Here is a 20,065-nt window from a genome sequence, read left to right as displayed (position 1 = left end):
TGGTCACTCACATTTGAGAACAGGAACAGCTGTGAACCTGAGCGTCCATGGATAAGAAGGGCTACTTGCAGCACTTTCTCCAGAAATACATTAAACTTCCAAGTACAGAGGTTGGCTTATTATACACCATAGAGAATTAGTGAGAATTAGAACATAAGTTAATTTTCAAAGCTACCTAGGGTTATAATTGGAAATATACTCAGAAAAGGTAGCCAAAGTTAGAGGATATGCCACATCACTTAATTCGTGACTTCAGCAAACATCTGATGAGTCTGTACTATGTGCCAGGAACGATTCTGGGGACTTGATTACAGTCAGCGGATGTCAGACCTTCTCTGCCCTCATGGAGTTTACCGTGCAGTGAGGGAGATGTGTTGTCCTTGGTGGAGCTGTCGAGTCGATTCGTAGGGACATCGTGTGACAGAGCAGAACTGCCCCATAGGGTTTCCAAGGCTGTAACCTTTACAGAAACAGGCTGCTATATCTTTCTCCCGTGGAGTGGCTGGTGGATTCTAACCACTGACCTTGCTATCAGCAGCTGAGTGCTTAACCACTGCACTACCAGGGCTCCTTAGGAAAGATACTTGTAGTCAAATAATAAGACAAATGAATGTAATCTTGCAACTCTGGTAAGTGCTATGAATAGGTCATAGGAGAATCTGGCCACTTATCACTGGCCCTGGTGGCAGAGTGGGTATGAATTCAGCTGCTAGCCAAAAGGTCAGCAGTTGGAATCCACCAGCTGCTCCTTGGAAATCCTATGGGGCAGTTCTACTCTGTCCTATAGGGTTGCTATGAGTCGGGATTGACTCGACGGCAACAGGTTTGGTTTTTTTTGGTTTGGTTCTAATGAGAATTCCGGATGGCAAGCAGCAGTAGGCTACTTAATCTACCTCAAGGGAAATGGGTTTTGTTACAAGGATACAGGAGGCTCTCAGGAAACCCAAGTTATAAGGCAGTGTTGCTGGACTTCCTGTGAGTAGGAGTTAGGAACTGGAGACTCACTCTTCACTCCCTTTATCTCTCAGAAGGGCACGACGGCCTCCAGGATGGGCTTCTGTCCACCGTGTGGTCAGTCCTCCTGATTCTTCCAACACTTGCCCCTGATGCAGATTGCACAGAGTCCCAAAATGGCCAGTCCAGTCCCAGAGACAGCAAGGCTGTGTTTCCTGGAAGCTGCCTGAGTGACTCATTCAGATCCTAGAGAGAAAATCTAACAGCCCCAGCTCAGCCCCATCCAGCTGAGTCAGGCCACAAAAGTCACAGGCTTGAGGTATCAAAGGGATTGACAGTCCTAGAATTCAGAGACTATCCCTGTCTAACCAGCTGTTGTGGAAGAAGAGATAGGACCATGTGGCTCACAATACTGGAAACCCATTGCTGTCAAGTTGATTCTGACTCACAGCAACCGTACAGGACAGAGTGGAACTTCCCCATAGGGTTCCCAAGGAGTGGGTGGTGGATTCAAACTGCTGACCTTTTGGTTAGCAGCTGAGGTCTTAACCAGGGCTCCTTCTGTTAGTAGGAGTGGACAAAAATGTGTCTCACATCCTCAGAACGCTCTGAATAGGGCAACATTCCTTAGTAAGGAACAAATACTTTCATTCCTAGTTACTCAGAAGTTACTCAGAAGGCTTTGACTTTAAATTTTATTGAGACTCACTTAAACCAGCTTATACTACAAGGTGAAGGACTGCTAATTATATTCCATCTGGACGTTTTCATTTATTCTATAATGAATTACTGACTTCCAATTTATATAGCCACCCTGCTAGGTTTTGGGGCTGCGAAATGAACACTTTTGGTGGGGGAAAGAGGAGGGAGGAAAGAAGAAACGTTCTTTAAATCTGAGTTCTGGCAGGAAGATGGCTGGGAAAAAAAAGGATGCAGAGAAAATACATTGGGGTTGGTGGGAAGACATCTTATTTAACAGTTCTGTGGCCGACAGATTTTTCTCAAACTCGTCTTAGTCCAGGTCTTAGTTACTGACCACAAGTTAAAGACAAAGAAGGTAGAGTGCTCATTCCTACAGAAACAAACGAACGAACGAACAAACCATGAAATTAAGTCCAGCCCCCTGCCTTCAAAAAATACCATCTAATGAGAGGAAATTGGCAGCCACTATCAAGGCACCATGGGATCTACTCCAGCTCAAGGCAGCCTCGTGTGTCGGGTCGGAGTAGAACTGAGCTCCACAGGGTTTTCAGGGGCTCAGTTTTCAGATGTAGATCACCAGGACTTTCTTCCAAGGTGCCTCTGGGTGGACTTGAACTGCAAACCTTTTGTTAGTAGCCAAGAGTGTTAACTGCTGGCACCCCCTAGGGACTGTAGTAAAAGCCCAAGAGCGTTACAAAGTGTGGTCAGGGTTCAGGTGAAAAGTATGCTGGGTTTAGGATTGGGCATTGCTGCTGGGGAAATGGTGGCCACCTTCGGAAGGCCCTGGCTCACCCTGCTTGGTGGTAGCCTAGATTGCCTGGAGGCTGGAGTGACAGTCGATGTTCTAACACTATCAATCAGAATTGAGGTTGGCCTCACTGGGATGAGTCTGGAGCCCCTTTGGTGTCAGGCATCGCCTCTTTAATTGCTGGATTATAGGGAGATTGGGGGGATTACCAACCAGTAGGAGTATCTCCTGCTGTAATAACTGGAATTGCATCTGGTGTTGGTGGTTCAATACCCAACCCTGCCTGAAGGGTCTTTTATAGAGGAGAAGAGGAGACAGGCCTGGCCTTCCTGGTGGAGTGTCTGGAATGCCCTGGTAAAGAGGATGCCCTCCAGGAAGGAAGGACCGGGAGCCCTGCGCCCAGAGAGACATACTCACGAACATCCCTCCCATTTATACTTACTCGATACATGTCCGTGAGCTTCTGCTCTGCGCCAGGCTGGAGCTGGCTGATGGGGATGTTGTGTGCTTTAAAGATACAACGCCTGCCCTCTGGCAGCTGGAAGTCTAGAAGGAATTTGGCAAGGGAGTGACATGACCCCCAAATATAACTGCAGAGTTGATGGGGACCCTAGCGGAGTCCAGCCCTCTCAGTGGGGGTAGGCGACTTAGTCAAGTTCACGCAGCGACCAGAGGCAGAGACAAGCCCCTTCCACCGCCCCCGTGGTAGCAGCGGATGTTACATGTTGTCAATCAGAGGCCAAGATGGGGGTGGGGCGGCGCAGGGAAGAGGGTGGCACTTCAAGAGGGGACAAAGATGATGTATTCTCAGAAGCGGGGTGGTGTTTTGGGGGGGTAGGGTTTCAGGGGACGTATTCTCGCTGAGTTCACTGTCTCTCACTCTTTGTTCTGGCCTCGCGCCGTAGGTGGAGAGGCGCGCCCCTGCGGTTTCTAATCCAAGCAGAAGGCTTCAGACACCTCCTCCTAGCGTCCCCACCGGCTCCGATCAGTCCGGGAGCTTCCCTGAGCTTGCCAAGCCTGAGGGCTCCGTGGGGTGGGCCTCCCTCGAGGCGCGGTCAGGATTCCATCGGGTCTACAGGTCCCGGGAAGCACGCTGCACGGGGTCTCCTCCGCCCATCCATCCGCTCAGAGCGCTCTCGGCCGCCGAGTTCCGCGCTGGGCGGGGGAGAGGGGAGCCACAGCCCAGACCCAGGAGAGCGCCGAGCCGGTCAAACGCAGGGCTGTGGACTCCTCGCCGTACAGTACACTCCGCGCTGCGCGTGCCCTGGGGGCTGGGTAGCCTTGGACTTCACCAGCCAGCAACACTGTGCGCCCAGCTTTCTCTGGGTGTGTGAAACCTCAGGCGGCAGCGGCCGGATTGGGGTCACCGGACCTTCTCCCCCTTTCCCTGGAATGAGAGGGTTGAGCAATGAGCCAACCCCGCGGGCCGCCGCGCTCCTATAAATAGCACGCGTGTGCCCGCAGCGCTTCCCGGCGGGGCTAGGAGGAGAAAGTTGTGCCAGGGACCCCGGCGCGCGGCAGAGCAGGAGACCCTGCCTGCGGAGCCATTTGCGCCCTGCGTCCTGGAACTGAGCCTGCGGATCTGTGACTCCTGTATGGGCACCCGGCTAGACGCTTCCACGTCCGAGCGACGCCAAGGCTTGGGGAATTTTTGACCAAGGGAAAGTGGGAGTCTCTAGCGTCCTGCTCAAGAACACAGCCTCGCGTTCTTCGCAGTCCGGAAAACAACGGCCTCTGTGGTCCTTCTCTGCCGCCAGCCAGGACCGACACCGGCATCGCTGAGTACCCGCCCTTGTGTGGCTTCTCTTTGCGTCCGCTCTGTGCTTCCTGCTCCGTGCTTCACCTGGCCGGGGGAATTGGGTTTGGAGACGAGAATTTATTGCATTTTTCTGTTAGGATTGCATGTGAGGGTTTGGTGACTTTTAGATGTTTAGGAATAAGTGTGGGTGCAGGGGGCCCCGAGAGGGCTGATTCTTGGCGGAGGAGGTGGGGTAGGGGTTCTGCATGAACTCCTTAAAGGACAAAGGTAGCAGAGCCAGCGAGAGAGCGAGGGGAGACTTGGACTTCAAACCACAGAGTCGGTGGAAGTGCGCGCAGCGCCGCCGCCGTTCCAGCAGCGCTACCCATCTAGCCGCCGGCATCCGCCTGAGCTCCGGGGTTCGGGGCCGGGAGGCGACGCGGGCGAGCAGGAAAGCCGGCCGGCTGCGGCTGTCCGCTCGGCTCACCATGGGCGCCGGGAGCCGGGAGCTGTCCGTGGCGCTGTCCGTGGTGCTGGCCCTGACGCTGCCAGGGCTGCCCGTCTGGGCGCAGAACGACACGGAGCCCATAGTCCTGGAAGGCAAGTGCCTGGTGGTGTGCGACTCGAACCCGGCCACGGACTCCAAGGGCTCGTCTTCCTCGCCTCTAGGGATTTCAGTCCGGGCGGCCAATTCCAAGGTGGCCTTCTCGGCCGTGCGGAGCACCAACCACGAGCCGTCCGAGATGAGCAACAAGACGCGCATCATTTACTTTGATCAGGTCAGACTCCCAGGGGCGCAGGGGTCGGGGGAGGGGGCGGTCTCAGGCAGCTCGGCCCCGGGCTGCTCGGGCTCAGCTAGTCTGATTGGGATCCTGGGGATCATTTGGGCACTCATCTTCCTAAACGTATCTGGGTCTGAAACTTCTACTAATGCCACCTCTCCTCCCAACTCGCTCCTGGCCTCTGGGAGAGGCTGCTGGGCGGTGGGGGAGAGGCCGGGAGCGCAGAGCCGGGCCGCGGGAGCTCAGGACAAGTTTAACAGCAACAGGTCCCCAGAGCTGACCGGGAGTTTGGTCCCAGGGCGTCGCGGTCCTTCGACCAGAGCATGGCCACCTGGCTGGGACTTCTCCGCAAGTGCTGCCGGGGCTGTTTCCCCGGCAGCCTTGTGGACGGCTGATAGATGTTTCATTTGCTTCTCCAGGTGGAGGAGCTTTTCCCCAAAGAGAGCTCCATGGCTCCCCAAGCTGCAGGGATCCCTCAGGGGGTCGGAGAGGGTAAAGGGGATGGCCGTGGGTCAGATCTCACCCCCCTTTCTGCTGCCAGGGTCCCCGTACACGTCCCAGGTGCCGCCGCAGCTGCCTCGGAGGAGGGCGAAGCCCTTGTCTGGTACTTGGAGAAAAGTTGCCAAGGAGAGGAAAAGGAAGTGGGCAACTGCGCCGAAGTCCCATAGGAAAGCGCTGGGAGCTGGTTCCCGCTTCCCGCGCTGCTGTTCTCTCACAAAACTGTCAATGGCTGGGGAAAGACAGACTTTGGGATTGAGGGTAGCGGATGGGGAGGAACTGATGAAAGCAGCGGCTCCGGTTTAGCAGACCTGGAGCTACGGGCGTGATGAGAAAACCCCGGGATATCAATTTAGCTTGAGCAAGAAGTTGTAAGGAAAAGACCTAACTCCGGGGTTCCAATTTCAATATGAACAGCACCCAGAATCTTTTTAAATTGCTAAGTCACAGGATTCAGTTGTATGCAAAGCCACATGTCCAGGAGCACAGGTTAAGTGTCATCCCAGGATCTTCCAGGCCAGGGATGAGGTGGCATTTGCGTTCGTTATTTAATTCTTCCAAAAAATAATGCACTCCAGGTGGCCAAAGACAGAGAGCGCCTCTCTGGGGCTTACCACTGGAGCGCTATCATTTTTAAAGAATTAAGTAGCCTCTTTTTGGGGGGGGGGGTTTGGTGCAGTATGTTCCATCTTGATGGCCATAAAGCTGAGCACCACCCCTGGTCTGTGTTTCAGTGCCTTAATTAAATGCTGGAATACCTTGGATATTGCACAGTCCTCTGTAACGTGCATTCTGTCCAATGACCTTTCTGTCAATTAGAAGAGAGGGGTTAGTTCTTTGGATCGGGGAGCTGTGCATCTTAGAGACAACAAGACGCATTTAATTTCTTGATGTGTCTGGATGCTCTAATGACAATGTAGAGTCAACATCCAGCCTTATGTGTAGTCAAAACTAATCAGCCATTTCCATTATTGCTAATGAGTGATGCTACTTGTGTCTGAATCAGGAAGTCCCCTGAAGCACCCAAATTATTTTCATTGTGCTCGGGGCAAAAAAAAAAAAAAAAATTCTTCCTAAAGCCTCTAGTAGGGATTCTTGCCCAGCTGGTGACTTGTTGTTGAAAGACGATTGATCGTCAGGTCAGAGAAAAGAAATCTGCTGCTTACTTGGGAGAAGGTGAAATCTCAGAATACAATTGTACATGCGCACGTGTTTTAAGTGTTGAGCCTGTGTTTAAGGTGTTGAGTCTGACCTTTATTCTGGTGCGTCACTCAGACAGAATAGTACATTTTTAGGGAATTATGCAAGAGACTTGAAAAGGTATTAATAATGGCAAGAAAGCAGTGTTTGGAAGAGATAGTAGCAGATGCCTCTGATATATAGGAAATGTATTTTTACAGGGACGTCAGATTTTTTGAATGCCACTTATAGATTTATTTTTTGGAGAGGGATATAAAAACCCTTAGCTGTTTTATGTACCGGGCCCCTCCACGCACACTCACACAATCTTTCTTGTTCTACAGGAAGGGACTTAGCTATGTAAGATTCAAAAATTTAGCTCACGAGGTCATTTACTAAAGTTCAGGATTCAGTTAATAGCCAGTAGAACCATATTCTAAGACATTCATAATATGGAGCATCTTCGAATTTGGAATGCATTGTTGCTTTCTCGGGAAACAGTGCTTTATGACTCTATCCTTATTATGCTTTACCTTTTTGACCCTTGAACTTTAAATAAAGAGCAGGCAGTTGATAGGAAAATGGAAAACACTGGGAGGGACATAGAAGGACACCTGTTTCACAGGCTGTCTTTATTCATGCTCTACTCTTTGGCAGCCTACAAGGGGTGAGGCAGTTCCAAAATATTATAATTAAGGTCTGGGTGAGATAGGAATGGAAAAAAAATGGCCATGGCATCTTAGGAGAGGGTTGGTGGATGCTAGAGGAGGGCCAGGTCTTCAGGTCACTTTGTGGACCAGTGGTTCAGTGTCACAGATTATTTTACATGGTGGAGGGGTGCTCTGCCTCCATGTCACATGTCCAGGGATGACTGCAGAGAGTCCATGGATGCTGATTGGCTGGCTTGGAGACATCACCTCTGGACATTGCGAAAGCTTGCAGATGGTGGGAATGTAAATACATAGCAGATGCCTCTTATCTGACTCTCAAGGTAAAGCTAATATTTATAAGCCCTCGCACGATGTTTCTGGATGTTTCCACAGCTATTGGGTCTTGCTGGAAATTGAGGCATGAATGCAAAGCAGTTCATTTTTTTTCCTATACCATTTAAAAGACAGAACATTTCAATAAACAAATTCATTTTCCAAGTCAATAAGAAGAAAGAAATAGAACTAGATGTCTTATTCTCTATGATTTCTTAGGCTAGTTGTGGAGAGAGAAGAAACAAAGAATGAATGAAAGGAAGAAAGGAAAGGAGGAAGGGAAGAAGAAAGGAAAGAGAAGGAAGAAAGGAAGGGAGGAAAGAAGAAAAGAAAAGTTAGGAATGAAAGAAGGAAGGAAAGAAAAGCAAGGAAGGAAAGGAAAGGAAGGAAAGACTTATTTTACTTACAGAAGAGAACATTGTAATAATGTATTGCTGTCTGCTATTTTTATTTTTAGATCCTAGTAAATGTGGGCAATTTTTTCACGCTGGAGTCTGTCTTTGTAGCACCAAGAAAAGGAATATACAGTTTCAGTTTTCACGTAATTAAAGTCTACCAGAGTCAAACAATCCAGGTATGTGTTTTCATCCCTTCTTTCTCTACCCCCAAACAAACTGCATTCACGTGTAGTGGGTGATGTATTTCAGTGTTCATTCAAAGATGTATTTTCATTGTAAAATAAAACAACCATCTTTTTAGTTTATTTTAAAACATTTAATTTCCAATTTTCTTCTTTATAATGTTGATTAATGTGTGTGACAAAAAGCATACAGAAAAATAACTAGCTGATGTTATTACCTTAATAATAACCAAACATTTAAAACAAGGTTTAGTAAAAGTTTAGTGACACAAATCTCTTTATAAGATCCTGATTTTATTAAATGCATATGCAAAAAATGATTTGAACTTGTAAGGAAAAATTATAAGGCTAGCAGAGCTTTACAAATGAGTACTAAATGAATACAATGAATTTGATATGATTGTTTAAAAACATGAGATTAAATTAACCATTAAGAATAGATATATGAAGAAACAAATAGTCAATATACTTTTGAAAAAGTGTGTGCTATGCTGATCCTTTAAGTCGATTATTCTCAGTAACTCTGATCTAGTGAATTCTTACCAGTTGCAATTCCACAGTTAATATACCTTGTGTTGTACTTTCTAATGTCATAGGCTTGACCTGTAATATAAAAGGCAACAACGAGGCTAGTTCCTACAATGCTTAATTATACTGATGCCAATTATTAGTTAATAACACCAATATGTGTTTATGGAACTCAAGGAAACATTTTAATCATTTGTGCAATATTTACGTTGTATATTATGTCCATGTTAATGACAGATGATGCACTTGTCTACCACTTTTTTATATTCTAGTGAATGGATAGAAACCCTGGTGGTATATGGTTAAGTGCTACAGCTGCTAACCAAAAGGTCGGCAGTTCAAATCCACCAGGTGCTCATTGGAAACTCTACGGGGCAGTTCTACTCTGTCCTAAATTGATTGACCTCAGATTTAATTTAGTCAATGCTATTTTTAACCTCAGAGGAATGAACATCTAGTAAACTGTAAACACATTTACTTCCATGCAGGAGCTTTTTCCAAACCCCATGATTTAAGAATTTGTGTAACGTTTGACACATTATACTCAAAATGGTGGTATGGAGAAACATCAGTACATTTCTGAGTTGGTTATTTGCTAAGCACCCAACATTAAAATCCCCAGTGGTAGCGGTGATTATTATTTCTAATGCACATTTCTTAGCAGAGAAAACAGAAAAAGAAATCACAAAGCACACACGCATGCGCACACAGCCTTCATTATTTCAAATGATGTTTCAGGGTGAGGCATGTCACAGTTGCCCAGGAACCAGGAAGGACCTTGGCGGAATCTTTCGTAGCTGGGTTTATCAGGTCAATAGGCACTGGTTTCTCTTATTAATGCCCTGGGAAACCGCGGACTTGCTTCATTACCAAAAGATTGCTCTTGGTGGAAGGAGTAAATAAAGAGTAAATAAAGCAGTAAGTTTAATTTATGTGCTGAAGGGAGACCATTCTTCCCATGGGTAGGTTGCTCTCCGTAGATAATATTCTTTTGTAGGCATTTAAGGAAATGCCTACGGGAGGAAAAAAAAAAAAAAAAAAAAAACAGCTCAGCAGACATACTCAATCTAGATAACACAGTTGGCTAATTTGAAAGGAAGAGGATCTATATCGTAGGCATTTCCTGGACTTTAGGCCACCATTCTTAGATGTTATTCATTATCCCCATGGATTTTTTTAACGGGAGCTCTTGAGTGACTTTTTTCTTGTAGGTTAACCTGATGTTAAATGGCAAACCAGTAATATCCGCGTTCGCTGGGGACAAGGATGTTACCCGTGAGGCCGCCACGAACGGAGTCCTATTGTACCTGGATAAGGAGGATAAGGTCTATCTGAAACTGGAGAAAGGTAATTTGGTTGGAGGCTGGCAGTATTCTACGTTTTCAGGCTTTCTGGTGTTCCCGCTATAGAATTTGATTTCTCCATGACGTTTATCCAGGTGAGGGGCAGCCTACCCCGGAGTTATTTGAAGATCATTTTTTTCCTCTTCAGATTGATTTTTTTTCCTTGGTTTCTCATGGGTGAATATGGATTCTTTTTAAGGATTCTAGGCCTGTTTGAACCAGCCCCAAGTTTTGCAGATTATTTTTTTCGTGTGTGCGTTTCAGTATATTTGGAATTGAACTCAAAGCAGACATTACCTATCTGTGCTTAAGTGTAACAGTCAAAAGCTGTCTATGAGGTTTATTCTGAATTTTGTTTCCTGAATTACTGAATTTGTTGCCGATGTGGAATTTTATTCCTTTATTTTTAAAAGACTGGCAACCAGGTCTAAGAATTATTGAACTGTAAGTTCCGACTTGAACGTTAGTGGGTTATTGCCAAAGAGCTGTATACTGTGTTGATATATTGACTCCACTTGTTTTTGTTCCTTTGGAATTGGTTTGTTTTGTTCGCTTAAAGGTACCGGGAAGTTGTTTTTCCCTGATGGGCTTTGTGTCTTCTCTACAAATCGGGTAATGAATGGCTTGCCCGCAAATTTACTTTGAGATCACCAACATGACTTCCCTAAAGAAAAAAAAAAAAAAGAGTGCTTCATAGTTGTATTTTAATTATATATGTGAAAGAGTCATATTTTCCAAATTATATTTTCTAATAGGAAGAATGGATCATAATTGTGACAGGAAAAAGTTGCTTACTGGAGTTTTAAGTACTCAATCCCCAAACCTCGGCAAAACAGCTCTCCTCTGTGGGAAATATGAAACTTTATTGCTCGACTTTAATTAACATGATTGATAATAACCACTTTATTAAAAACCTAAGGGATTTTTTTTTTCCCTTAGACATGGTCACTTTATTAACTGGAGATAGGATACCCTTGTTTTTAATTATACCAATTTTTCAAACCTTCTGTTGTATTTGAAGTATCATCTAGTTTTGCCTTAACTCCTTAAATTGTATATATTTATTTGTTTAGCTAATATTCAATCCAAATATCCCGTATTTCAACTTAGTGCAATATCTTATTTTGTCTTTTGTACTGGTCATATATGAACTCATAAAATTATTTCTGTCTCTGTTATATAATAAAGATTAATATATGTTAGTTGAATTGCTGAGTTTTTTTGGTTTTGGAAATATATCTTTTACATAATTTGTTTCCTCCTTCTCTCTCTTTTGTGTTCCTTTTCTCCTGGAGTTTAAGCAAAGCTTTCGGAATTTTCAGGTAGTGTTCTCTGAATTGGTACAGAAAATCTTTACTGTGTCTAATCTGTCCAAATTCAGAAGTCGTGAACTTGCCAAAAGAGAATCAAAGAACTTAGTAAACTCTTCTTTCAGAAGGGCTTATTGTGGGAAAGTTAAAAAAAAATAATCTCCCAAATATCATGAGGGTTCTCAGTGTATGAATGAGTGGGGGTGAGTAAGAAGGTCAGTATTTTTAAATTCAAAGATTTTAGAAGAAATCGTGCCCTTTTCTCAATACTGTAGGACTATGCAGCTGATGGCAGGCTGTTTCTTTTTTTGAAGAACTGTTGTTACAGACTTCTGTTCTGGAGGTTTGGCTCAATTTCCTGGTCTGTCTTCAATTAACACAATTTTGGAGACCCTCTTTTTGTACCTGGTGATGGTGAGGACAGTATTCCAGCACCTTTTGGGAGAAACGTGCAGGTGCCTGACTTCCAGTATAGTTGTCATTATTCACCAAATCAAAACATTCCTTTATCGCAAGGCAGACTCTCCTTCTTCACCATAAAGAATTTTCTAGAAATGTTGACAATGGATACTTGGTGTTTTGCTTGGCAAGTTATTCCCCAGCTGGCTTTCAGTCAAAAAACCTTTCCTTCTTTGTGATTGTATAATGTGAAAAACGATATTGCACAGAGGTATAATAAAAGGGGACTTCATCTAAATGTGAGTGGGATCTTACATAAATGTACCTGCTCTACCATAGGCTTCCACATGGTCCTTTGTACTGAGTTTGTGTCTGTACATTGCAAAAAGGCGAATCATACTTGAATAAATATACTGTTAATCATTTCTTGGCAAAATGTTTCAAGAATATTGGAATTATTAGTAGATAGCTATGATGGGACAGGAAGTTAGGTAACGTAAAAATAGACCAGTGTGGCAATAAGTCTTTTATAAATATGTTGTGGTCATCTTTTGGGGGGGTTGCCCTTATTTTTCTTGTGTTTTCAGAAGGAAATTGGTAAAAGGCTTGACTTTAATTCCTAAGTTCCAATCTATACATTTTGGAATGCAAAATCCATTCAAAACCTTCAAGAGAAAATCTACTGGAAAAACACTGAAGCTGTGCGCCTCTCAAATGTGGAGGAGTACCTGCCACATGAAGAGAAGTCAGAATCAGGGCCTAAGAAATCTATCCCAACTTGCTCTAGGACATAAAAAAACCAAAAACTAAGCCCATTGCCATGAGTTGATTCTGACTCACAGAGACCCTATAGGACAGAGTAAAACTGCCTCAAAGGGTTTCTGTGGAGCGGCTGGTGCATTTGAACTGCTGACCTTTTTGGTTAGCAGCAGTAGCACTTAACCACTATGCCACTAGGGTTCCCTACCCCTAGGAAATGAGAATACCCTCAAACATGGCGAGACTGAAGTGAGAGAAAGAAAGCTACAAAGGACAGAAAAATTAGCCAGAAGAGCATAGAGATTGGATAGACCTAGGATGGAATCCTACAGCCTTCATGTGCTCTGCGACCTGGTTTCTTCACCTCTCTGAGCTTCAGTAATTTCATTTGTAAACAAGAAATAGTTTGCTGTGAGAATTAAATACAACATATAAGTTCTTCATATCATGGTGTCTATAAACTCAATACCTAGCAGAGTATGTAACACGTCATAGGGGTAACTTAATCTTATGTTGGTTAAACCAAAATAACTAGTGGCTGTCGAGTCGATTCTGACTCATGGCGGCCCCGTATGTGTCAGAGCAGAGCTGTGCTCCATAGGGTTTTCATGGCTGTGGCTGTGTAGAAGCAGGTCACTAGGCCTTTTTTCTGAGGTACCTCTGGGTGGGTTCGAACTGCCAGCCAACCTTTCTGTTAGTAGCCTAGTGCTTAACAGTTTGCACCACCCAGAACTCCTCAGTATTGGTTAAAGGTGTTTATTTCAAGATTTAAAGCACTAACTTGAGAAAAAGTTGTTGTTGGGTGCCACTGAGTCAGTTTTTGACTCATGGCAACCCCATGTATTACAGAGTAGAACTGCACCATAGGGTTTCCTAGGCTGTAATCTTTATGGGAGCAGATCACCAGGTCTTTCTCCTATGGAGCTGCTGGGTGGGTTTGAACTGCCAACCCTTAGGTTAGCAGCCAAGCACTTGACTATTGCACCACCAGCACTCCTTTGCTAAAAAGTAGAAGTGCCACCCCCCAAAAAAGAAAGAGAAAAACAAAACAAAACAAACAAAAAAACCCAATCATGCAGCTATCCAGCGATCCAGTTTCTGGTCATGAGAAACCAGAAAGAAGGGGGAAAAAAGCCTTAAGACAGAAAAATGGTTAAAACAGGGCTTGAAATAGGACATACAAGGGGCTCAACTAAGGGCATATATTAAGAGTAAGATTTAAACCCCAATACAAGCAAAGAAGCAAGGGGGCTGAAGGAGGATATTAAAGTTGGCAGAAGGAAGGGAAGAAAATTGGATTTGTGTGGGGCAGGCTAAAGAGCAGGAGGCTGTAGTGTTAAATGTCTCTAGAAATGGAGGCAGATGCTCCCTGCCTATTCTATGACTCAAAGATAGTTTTCAGAAATTGCTAGGTCCACAAAAATGCTAACTGAACACTGTATCTGCATTGGCCCTGTCTTCATTCATCAGTGCCAACGCTTTCTGTTCCTGGACGTTCCCCGTCTCCTCTGACTGTTCCTTGATCTACTGATCGGCAAATGCCAGTAGGAAGCAGCTTCCCCCTGAAAGACCCCCAAGAAGACAAAATGGAAGGAAATAAAGAGCTTGTGGAGGGCATCTTAATTTTTTCATCTTACAGGTTTTTTTCCCCTCTTTGTTTCTGGTTTCTGGCAACCTGGATCTCTGCATGTTTTCCTTTGGCCTCTACTTTTTAGCAACCCAATAGGGCAGTTCTAAGGAGATCTGGTGGCACAGTGGTTAAGTACTCAGCTGCTAACCAAAAGGTCAGAGGTTCAAAACCACCAGCCTGCTGAAGAAAAGACCTGTTGAGCTGCTTCTGTAAGATTACAGCCTAGAAAACCCTGTGGGGCAGCTCTGCTCTGTCCTACAAGGTTGCTGTGAGACAGAATGGGTTTGATAGCACACAACAACATAAAGGAGTTTTGCTCTGTACACATGGAGTCACCATGAGACAGGATCGCCTTGACAGCAGCTTTTTTTTTTTTCTTAGTGAGTTACTGCTTTCAGTCTTGAAATAAACACCTTCAACCAGCATTGATTAAATTATCCTATAATGTGTCATGTACTTTGCTAGGTATTGAGTTTATAGAAATGGTGACATAGCCCTTTTTCAGTCCTTTCTAAACATCGAACAAAACTGGAGTCTTTGCAAAGAGCAATAGTGTTCTAAAAATATGGTCACATCTCAGCTTCTGACTGAGGGTCCTGGGCTTTATCACTCCACCTTTACTATTTAAACCACCTGTCCCCAGATGGTGGGGGCCCATTGGGTACAGCAAGGTTCCCAAACTGGTTCACCTAATGAGCATAGAAAAGCCATGAACACAGAGAAGGGTGACTAGGTAAGATAATGGAGTTTTATGTTGACATTCGGAGCTGTGGGGCTGAAGTTGAGCCCTTAAATGGTTTCTTTGGGTAGTGTTGGGACAGTGGTGGGAGTTAAGAAGTTGGCTTCTAAATAGTTTACTCTCTCCCCTCTACTGTAAAACGAAAAACCAGTTGCCAAGGAGTCAGTTCTGATTCACAGTGAGCCCATGTGCGTCAGAGTAGAACTGTGCTCCATAGGGTTTTCAGTGCTTGGTTTTTGGGAAGTAGACCATCAGGCCTTTCTTCTGAGGTGCCTCTGGGTGGACTTGAACCTCCAACCTTTTGGTTAGTATCTATTTGCCTCATCCAGGACTCCTCCCCCCTTTAATATAGACCTACCGTTTATATGGGGTTCAGATATCTTAGAATCAAAAGGATCTCTTTTTTTTTTTTTTTTGCCGCCTCTGAACTTTCAGACAGAAAACATCTCCTTTGTAAATTTGGCCTTGACTTTTTCCTATGCCAGCTCCTCAAATTTTAACGTGTGTTGGGATCGCCTGGGAATCTTGATGAAATTCAGATTCTGATACGTAGGTCTGGGGTGGTACCTAAGATTCTTTATTTCTAACAAGCCCCCAGCTGAAGTTCATGATGGGTTCTGGGGTTGCTTATTGAATATTGAGACCTTCCATCACTCTCTAAGCTCTGTTATTTAAGTGTGGCCTGTGGACCAAAAGTGCACGTGTCAAATTCGGCTTGTTAGAAATACAGAATCACCCCAAACCTACTGAACTAGAATGTGCATTTTAACAAGATTCTCCACCCTACCCCCCATGATTCTTAGGCACAGTGAGGTTTAGGAAACTCTGTCATTAAGTAAAACCAGGGCTTCCAACAGGTTCCTTCAGGTTCAAACCCCTGCTGAGAATTTGCATTTCTAACAAGTTCCCAGGTGAGGCTAATGCTACTGGTTAGGGACGAGTTCTAAGAACCACTAATAGAGCAGTGGTTCTCAAATTTTACTATACATTAGAATCACCTAGGGATCTTGTTAAAATGATTCAGTATACCTGGGGTGAAAATGCAAATTCTCAGTAGGGGTTCGAACCAGAATAAATCGGTTCAAAGCCCTAAGTAAAATCCAAATACCAGGAAATATCAGAATCACCTGCGCTAGCTGTCAGGCATCTGCAGTTTAACTGTGTCCCAGGTAACTCCTATTATGCACTTCCGTCAAGGTACAGGGTATTTCCTTCTCAATGACCCAGGGTTACAGGCACTCCTCTCTTTTCTGGTTTAAACTGTTAGACAAGGGCAAGTAGCCTGAGGCTTCCACACAGGTAAGCTTGATACTCTTTTGTTCTGTGAGGAGAAAAAACTGGAGGGAATCTTGCCAGTTCTCACAAGGGGAAAATTGCAGGAGGAATTTACCTAGTGGAAAGTGTTGCATGAAAGCCAAAGTAAGTCACCCACAGAAAGTGGCTGTCAGGTGAAAAGAGAAAACCTGTAGTGACAGTCCTCATTTTGTCAGCATTTGTTCAGAAATAAGCATGTGGTTACAGCTAAGTTTCTTTGTAATTGAAGTAATCCTCCTCCAGGGATTGTAACACCTCCATCTAAGTACACTTGGCATTTGGCTTTCCATGATGTTGCTCCATCAAAAAAAGTGTGTGTGTGTGAGAGAGAGAGAGCTAGAGAGAGACAGAGGGAGGGAGAGACAAAGAACCAGAGAGACGGGGAAGGGAGAGAGAGAGACAGAGACAGAGGGAGGGAGGGAGAGAGAGAAAGAGACCAAGAAGAGAGAATGTGAGAGACAAGAGACAGAGAAGGAGAGAATTAGAGGAGAGAGAGAGAAGGAGAGATGGAGGGAGGAGGAGAGAGACAGAGGGACGGAAAGACACAGAGAGAGAGGAATAGAGGGAGGAAGGGTGAGAGAGAATATGAATATATTCAGAAGAATGGATGACACCAGCAATTTCTAGGAGGCCAGTTAATACATTTAAATTTCATTCAAGGGCAGAAGGCTTTCTTAATTTTTAGGTGAAATTGGGGATTTTTAAGTCCAATTGGTGATATTTACAATGAGAAAATACATTGTCATAGGTCCTAAGCTAAGGAAGTCTTTATCTCCCATGGGGTTACCTTGAAAACAGACATTTTGAGCCCAACTTTCCAAGAACAGGGAGTTTTGAGTAACCACTCCAGGGCCTTGGTCTAGTGGTTGCAAGGGAAACAAGACTCCAGCAAGTACCTGCTCCATGTTCACGGCTTGGGGTGGAGAAATGAGCTCTCTCCCTCTCTGCCATTTTTCCATAGGTCAGCTAGCTCGTCAAGGCGTAATCATTAAGAGGATGAAAACGTAGAGAAAGTGATGCAGGTTGGGCAGCTATCTTCACAATACATTTCCCCCTTCAGGACAAGAGGGAAAAAATGGCTCTTCGTGACTTGTCCATCCAATGGAACCATTTCATGGCTTTCTTTACTGGTATTTCAGAGAGAAGAGAAAATGGAAAAGCAAGAGGCAGTCAAGGGGCCATCTTGGGGCGGAAGCTTGGTGGGGCTGGTGCGCTGAAGATCATTCAGATAGAAGTGGGTTTTGGTGTGTGCCGAAATGATTATTCAACCACATGGCTAGGTTATCCAGGTGGGGTACTACAAAGCCAAGAGGGTAGGCACTGTTGGTCAAGGAATGTTAACAGTCCACCTCCAGTTGACACCACGGCAGAAAATATCTCTAGGCCTCGAGTTATGCAACAAAACCTCTTCTCTAGTTTACACTCCATAGGCCCGCTGGTGTTTTTATTATTTTTTTCCTTATATTATTTTCTTGTCAAAGTAACATTTTTTTATTGCAGTAAAATATATATAAAAAAACATTTGCCAACTCAACAATTGTTACATGTTCAATTCAATGACACTGATTATGTTCATCATGTCGTACAACCATTACCACTATCCTTTTCAAATTATTTTTACCACCATTAACAGAAACTCAAGGATCCCTGTTAACGCAGCAGTTAAGCACTCAGCTGCCAACCAAAAGGCTGACGATTAGAACCCACCCAGTGGTTCCATAGGACAAAGACATGGTGATCTGCTCCTGTAAAGATTACAGCCTAGGAAGTCCTGTGGAGCAGTACCACTCTGTCACATGGGGTATCTATGAGTTGGAATCGACTGGATGGCACCCAACAACAACAACAGAAACACAGTGTCCCTTAAGCAATGACAGCCCCTGGTAATCCCGAATAAACTTTGGTCTCGCTGCATTTGCCTGTTTTGCATATTTCATATAAGTGGGACCATACAGTATTTGCCCTTTTGTGACTGAGTTATTTCATTTAGCATAATGTTTTCAAGGCTTATGCATGTTGTGACAGGCTCACTGTTTTGATTTGACAATACTCTGTTTCACCAATAAAGATGGCCAATCTGAATTTTATTCCCTTAGAATGAAGCTGGGTGGTTTCATTTTCTTCTGTGTTTACACACTTGGTTCCCACTCCCTTTGTGGGGTGTATTGGGCTCTCTTCTTTTAACTTTCTTATCTCTTTAGAAACACATAAGCAATCACGAGCATTTCTTTCAACATAACTCACCTTGTTCTTCACGTTTATTGTCCCCAAAGTAAAAAATGGAGCAACTAACCACTGAGGTAAGAAGCATTCAATCAAATGAATAGACAAGGATAAAAACAAATTCAGCCAAACTCTAGAAAGGAAAAAAAAAAAGAAAATTGAAATCTGATGCAATAATTAAATGGAAAGGCATAAAATGAATCCTGGTCCTGTTCAAGTGGTTTCTTTTCCTCCTTTTTTCCCTCCGAGTGATAAGATCAGTTCTCTGCAGGTAGAACTATTCCATTTTGCAAGTAAAGATTTCAACTCCTGTTCATTAGGGTGACTTTCTGAACACTTGGCAGTGTCAGAAAGTCTACTGGATTCTGCCCTTCCACTTCTTGGCCAGACTGATTGGAAGGAAAAATGCTACTGAAATAGTCTGGTAACTTCTCTCTGGGGAGAGGAACGCCCCACATTTCAGTAATTTCAGGAAGCTGTTTCTGAGCTTGGAAGGAGGCCACATCCAGCTCTGGCTGCCAGAGGAGAGATCCCCGGAGCAGGAGGCCTCAAGGGGCGTGAAGATTTAGCAGCTGCATCAGGGGTGCCTGAGGCTGGTCTCCAAGGAGACAGGACTTTGCCCTTTCCCCCCTCATGAGAAGATAAGACAATATTTTATACGGATCCATAAAGGGAAATACAGGTCCATAAGAGCCATTAAAAAGTTCTTCTTTTTTGCAAGATTTCCTTCTCCTTGACTGTAAATTGGTTGTTAAAAGTAAAAAAAAAAAAATCAAGTCCTTCTTTACTACTGGAAATTGGCCCAATGTTATGAGTTGAAGTTGAGCAAGAAACACAAAGTCATGGGTGATTTTCTGAGAATTAGTAACCAAGATTGTTAGGAGGGAGATAAGGGAATAACCTTCTCTTGCGGTTTGGACACACACCCCCACCTTTTTTTTTTTTTTTTTACTGAAGTAGGTGTTTGTTGTGTACCTACTATGCACCCTATGAGTCCCTTGGTGGCACCAATGGTTAAGCACTTGAGTGTAACTACCAGCTGAAAGGTTGGTGGTTCAAGCCCACTCAGAGGCACCTCAGAAGAAAGGCCTGGCCATCTGCTTCCGAAAACCCCTCGGAGCAATTCTACTTTCCAGGCGTGGAGTTGCTATGAATGGGAATTGACTCAACAACAACCAAGAGCGACAACTATGTTCCTACACTCTGTACTCTTGGAGTCTCCTCTTTCATCATTCCTACACGTTCCAAACCTCTTTGCAAATGCCTGTTCACTTTGTGTGTGTGGGGGGGCACCCCGCAAAATAGAAATCAGAGTGTGGTGTTAGTGTTTATTGAACTCAATGATCTGGGTGTTTTGAAGGAGTAACGTGCTGTAAGTGACCTCATCTCTTCCACCATAATGTTCTTTCAGGGTCAAGCCTTGTTAAAATGATGAAGAAAGATATAGTCTGCTGTATACAGTTGCTGGAGTTGTATACTGCACTACCCCAGGGGTGCTTCATTTCTATCATAGACACCATAGATTTATTTGCATATTTGCTACCACAATGTTCCAGCAGAAGGCAGTAAATCATAATAAGCATATTATGGTAATTTCTGACACATGGATGTATATTCAAAAAAGAGCTCCTTTTCCTCATTTGCACAAAAATGTCT

The 20,065-nt window shown here is 44.4% G+C and overlaps 1 protein-coding gene across 1 annotated transcript; it reads left to right on the top strand.

Annotated features, from left to right (window-relative positions):
• The first annotated feature begins 4,630 nt into the window (after positions 1-4,630).
• On the top strand, positions 4,631-11,027 carry CBLN4 (cerebellin 4 precursor). The gene is made up of 3 exons (XM_003419903.4): positions 4,631-4,921; positions 8,042-8,158; positions 9,904-11,027. Exons 1-3 carry the CDS (start codon positions 4,631-4,633, stop codon positions 10,099-10,101), a joined length of 606 nt encoding a protein of 201 aa, XP_003419951.1. The 3' UTR covers positions 10,102-11,027.
• Positions 11,028-20,065: the final 9,038 nt, after the last annotated feature.

This window comes from Loxodonta africana, chromosome 24 (assembly GCF_030014295.1).
Source record: "Loxodonta africana isolate mLoxAfr1 chromosome 24, mLoxAfr1.hap2, whole genome shotgun sequence".
Classification (NCBI taxonomy): Eukaryota; Metazoa; Chordata; class Mammalia; order Proboscidea; family Elephantidae; genus Loxodonta; species Loxodonta africana.
This window is presented reverse-complemented; position numbering and strand designations above follow the sequence as displayed.

What these genes read in the sequence shown, in the direction of transcription:
- CBLN4 (XM_003419903.4), top strand. Translation starts at nt 4,631, where the DNA reads ATGGGCGCCGGGAGCCGGGAGCTGTCCGTGGCGCTGTCCGTGGTGCTG. An exon ending in GCATCATTTACTTTGATCAG is followed by an intron (nt 4,922 to 8,041) that starts GTCAGACTCCCA and finishes TTTTATTTTTAG; the next exon opens with ATCCTAGTAAATGTGGGCAA. An exon ending in ACCAGAGTCAAACAATCCAG is followed by an intron (nt 8,159 to 9,903) that starts GTATGTGTTTTC and finishes TTTTTCTTGTAG; the next exon opens with GTTAACCTGATGTTAAATGG.